This window comes from Thermobia domestica, chromosome 7, assembly GCF_964235325.1.
Source record: "Thermobia domestica chromosome 7, izTheDome1.hap1.1, whole genome shotgun sequence".
Lineage (NCBI taxonomy): Eukaryota > Metazoa > Arthropoda > Insecta > Zygentoma > Lepismatidae > Thermobia > Thermobia domestica.
The window spans coordinates 121127966-121132466 of NC_137460.1; the positions used below are offsets into that span (position 1 = coordinate 121127966).

The 4501-nt window shown below is 35.4% G+C and overlaps 1 protein-coding gene across 1 annotated transcript; it reads right to left on the minus strand.

The window, feature by feature from the left end:
- Nucleotides 1-1968: 1968 nt before the first annotated feature.
- LOC145689316 (uncharacterized) lies at nt 1969-4416 on the minus strand. Its single transcript, XM_081763457.1, has one exon. It carries the CDS (start codon nt 4414-4416, stop codon nt 1969-1971), a length of 2448 nt encoding a protein of 815 aa, XP_081619583.1.
- Between the last annotated feature and the right edge of the window lie 85 nt (nt 4417-4501).

Genomic DNA, 4501 nt, shown 5'->3' on the forward strand with positions numbered 1-4501 from the left:
TAAGCAGTAATAAGACTTGTAAGAAAAGGCATAAGGACAAATAAAATACTTAAATACAAGGGACAATAATTAGAACCATCGTTAGCGTAACGTTTCGTAACACATAATATAAACGTTACAATACGAAAGAATATCTACTGATTCATGTTCTATCATAGGTTCGCTACATGTTTCCGTACCTATCTCTTTTTAAGAGTTAATGGCATTTGATTTTCGCGACGTCACGCCTGTGGTTTTCATTCCTTAATAGTATACAATTTCTTCTAGAACCTTTTTTTATTTTTATAAGTTTAAAATAAAATGAGGAGACAAAATGTATAACAAAGAAATTGGGGCAGCTCCTGCAAGTATCTACATTTTAAGGAGTAAAAATTTTGTTAGTGCACCAAGGATCAGAACAGGAATCGTCAGGCTGACGTCCTAGATTCAATCTTACGTCCAATAGCATATTTTCAACTCTAAAATTAGAACAAAGTATAGTTTGAACTCAGTAAAGGTTATAGTAAATGGTTTATGTAATTCAGTGAGATTTTGAATGAAGAAATATTATGACCACTAGCAATGTATTTGCAATCAATAAAAGCTATTCTTTTCGACGTACGACACATCATACTACCATATAATATTAATCAAAATTTAATGGCATCATATGTTTTTTCTTAAGACGGACACCTTCCCAAGATACGGTTCTTGACTTTGACACATTTATATTAGAATTGCAGAAACCCATTAAAAACTGCTTTCATAAATATATTTTTAGTAGTTTAAACTTAGTGTCACATGACATCCTTCCCAATTAAAAAAAAATACTTAGAAATAAAAATGGCAGACAACGATTTACCTTCCTTTCACGCAATATTGTTTAACTTTTGTTTTAAACCCATTTCGGTAACACTAAATCCTTTTCATTAGCAAATCCAAGTTACATTCTTATAAAGGAACCGAACCCATACAAACTTTTGCGACTGGGTACACGGATTCCTTTTCCAAAGCGGTTTTATATATATCGGGTGTAAGGAAAAGGTAGTACAGGCAGACAGACTTGATTCTACAGCTAAAACGATACGAAAATGTCTTTATAAAGTTGTCCTTTAAGGCCCCCTTTTGGAAGGGAGAGACCGGTAAACTTTGGTCGATATGGCAATATCGCACGGGTTGTCCGTAACAACACTTGACAGCAGCGACTTTGGAATGGTGTTTATCGTGGAGTAGAGGAAAGTGCCGTACTTCAAACGAAGGTACCTAACTTCAAAGCTCTTTGTCATTTTTCTTTTTCTTCTTCTTTTTTTTAAATAAAAGTATGGAATATGGGATGCAGCAAAAGGTCTGAAATGTGGCGGGAAAATGTGAAGAGATGAAAACGTACATTTAAAATGTCAAATTGAATAAATGTCGTACAAAAAGAAGCTTTCTGTGCCCAGATCATGACAAAACATGCCGTTTCAAATCTAGCCATTTTGTTGTTAAAATAAAAAAACTGATTTAAAAAACCTTAGATAACGAAGAAGTTTAAACTAAACAAAACTATCACGTGTTTCTACAGAGTACCGCAAGGTGTTACCTCATAGTCCAAATTTTACCCGTCTGTCACTTCAAAAGGGAACCTCGGAGGACAAAATATCGTAAGACATTTTCGTTTCATTTCAGCTGTAGAGTCAGATTCTGTCCAAGCTGTGCGATCTTTTCCTTACACTCGATATGTAACCTTTTTCTATTCCGAACAAAAAATCTGTATAAAATTTACATAGAACCAACCATGTTTTTTAAAAGTTTAGTTCCTACTTCGGTGGCCATAGGACCATGCAGGCAAAACATCTAGTAGTACAGGAATGTATGCTTCATTGCAAATGCTTTGCTAGTGGATATAATATTGTTTGACTGAAAATCACATGGATTAAGAAACATTTTCTTATGCTCGAGCCCTATTACGATTATGTTAGAAAACACTGCCCCACATGCAACACAAAATCATACCGAAACAGAAACATATATGTTGTCATTATCGATTATCTTATAATACGTAGGAGGCCCTGCAAAATTCAAATTTACTGGTATGCAGATCCACTCTTGCGTGAAAGACAAATGATATGCACAGTAGTGACTGTCATAGCCAACTGTTTTCATTTTCTTACATAGAAGGAAAATGTGCGACTCTTCGTCTAACAAAATTTTTTTTATATTATAAAAGTTTAAACCATCTTCATGAATTTCGAACGCTACCATGCAACACTTGAACACAAATCCGTTGTATATGCACCAAGCTACTGACCGACAAAGTTTCAACAACGAAGGAGGTAAACACATTGAAAACAATGGAAAATTCTGATCTTGTGAAAGGTATATCTTTGCTCCAGGTCCAATTTCTTGTTGAATATGAAAACCGTTTTTCTGAAAGAACTTATAACATATCTGCAATTGGTGTTTCAAACCTATAGTTTCTAGAACATTCTTTCGACAATAAGCAATACGGGCAGCAATCTTGGACGGTTGGTGTTTGGATTCATACCTCATACACCATGTGAAAACAAGTGGTCCTATATGTCGCATTAAACGTGGATAGTGAACCATATGATGATGCTTAGGTTTTAATGTATCCTGAAAAAAAGATTTGTATATCTCATGATGTTCTTCAATTAAGGTACAAAGTAATTCAGAAGTGTTTACGTGAATAACTTTTGATGTTAATATGACTGTTATTTCTCTTAGCAGAATATAAAATTTCCAAACGATATTTTCCTCGGGGATTAAGTCACCCATTATCAAACCAAAGTACCTTATGAGAAATAACATTTCAGCAGCAGACAAGTTTAATTTATTCTTTTCAAGATTTTCAGAAGATAAAGGTGCCGGCTTATTTACGTCATCTGACATGCTTGCAAAGGCCGAAATCCTACTGTTTAAAATATCCATTGTGAAAAGACGTGTTTCGTTGATGTAGTACTTCAAAATATGCATCATATCATAGTTCCCCACCCCTTCCAAAAGATCATGCATCACGTCCACACTGTAATTTTTGGTAACATGAAAACTCGGCAACATGTTCCAAGTGCTATTCTCTTTTACTCCTGTCTGTGAAGCATCTCCGAGAATTACATGTAGTTCATAATTCTCAACGTCCCGCAAATTCCGGACGTTTTCTCTTGACTGCGCCTGTAAATCTGTTTTTGATGTAAGGCAAAACCTGCAAGGGTACTTAGCAGAAAATGACTCTGTAAAGCCAAGAACGGAATTCAATCCAAGATTGTCACCTGTAATAACACACAACTTAAAATAAATCTGTACTTCTAAACCATTATACATTACACATATACCTTCACATTCTAGGAAACGCAACTCTTCAATAAGAATTGAAAAGGTTGCTTTATTACCGAAAGTTTTTCTATCATTTGAATGAAAGAGTAAGGCGAGAAATATGTTCTCTAGTTTCGCGAAAAACTCCGGTGGAATACATGCAATTGTATAATAAACTACCCCTATCTTTTTTGTACCAGCATGCCCACTTAAAGGATTGTTAATTTCATAATCGTCAAAGTAAAGAAATAAAGGTAATATCAAACGATCATCAGAAAACGTTACCTCGTTTCTCCAATGCAGTCCTTGCACACTACTGAAAAGTACTTCAGTCTCTTGTTCTGCACTGTTCTTGAAGTGGAGTAACGTTGACAGAACATTCGGTAACTCCAAAAATCGTTTAAGCATTTTTCGCATAGGCACAAACTTTCCAAGCACTTGTAATGTTTCCACCGAAACCTCGCCTTTCTTTCTCTTTGAAGATAATTTCTGTCCAATAACATAATCAATTGGTTTTATCAAACTGCCCATTGTCTCTAACATGCCAAATCGCCTATATTCGGTTTCCAAGCTATAAAATGGACTGGACATTATACTAAACATGTTCATTACTTCAGTTACTGTATTATCATCAACATGATTTCCTCGAAGCGTTTGTAAAATTTTCTCTCTTAGCAGTTGCATCACACTACCGCCCATAAACCCGTGTACCCAGTCGCAAAGGTTTTGTATATGAGTTCTGGTTAAGTTACATTGACTATACAGTTTAGTAATAAAAAGAAGGGCTTCCTCCTTTACAGCCTCACGGTAATCTTCAAGAGAAAGGCTTTCCACAGAAGTTTCAATTGGTATATCACCATTATCAGTCAACTGTCTCTCAACATTGATGTGACACACCTCATTTTGGTATCCTCGAAAAGGCTGGTTCCCATCACCACCCGTACTTGTTCTTTCGTGTTTCAGCAAGTGTTTGCGGAATGAATTGGCGTTATCAAATTCGCGTCCACACAATGATTCCCCACAACGAAAGGGGCTCATGGCACCTAATTTGTGACAAAATTTTAAATGAAGTAACAGAGACTGACTCGTTCTTAAGTCACTATGACAAACAAAACACTTAGGCATCTTCTTACAAACTAAAAAGAACGTATATACATGAAAAAACTATTTTACAAACTAAATGATTAACGGAAAACAACCTTTCCCGCCA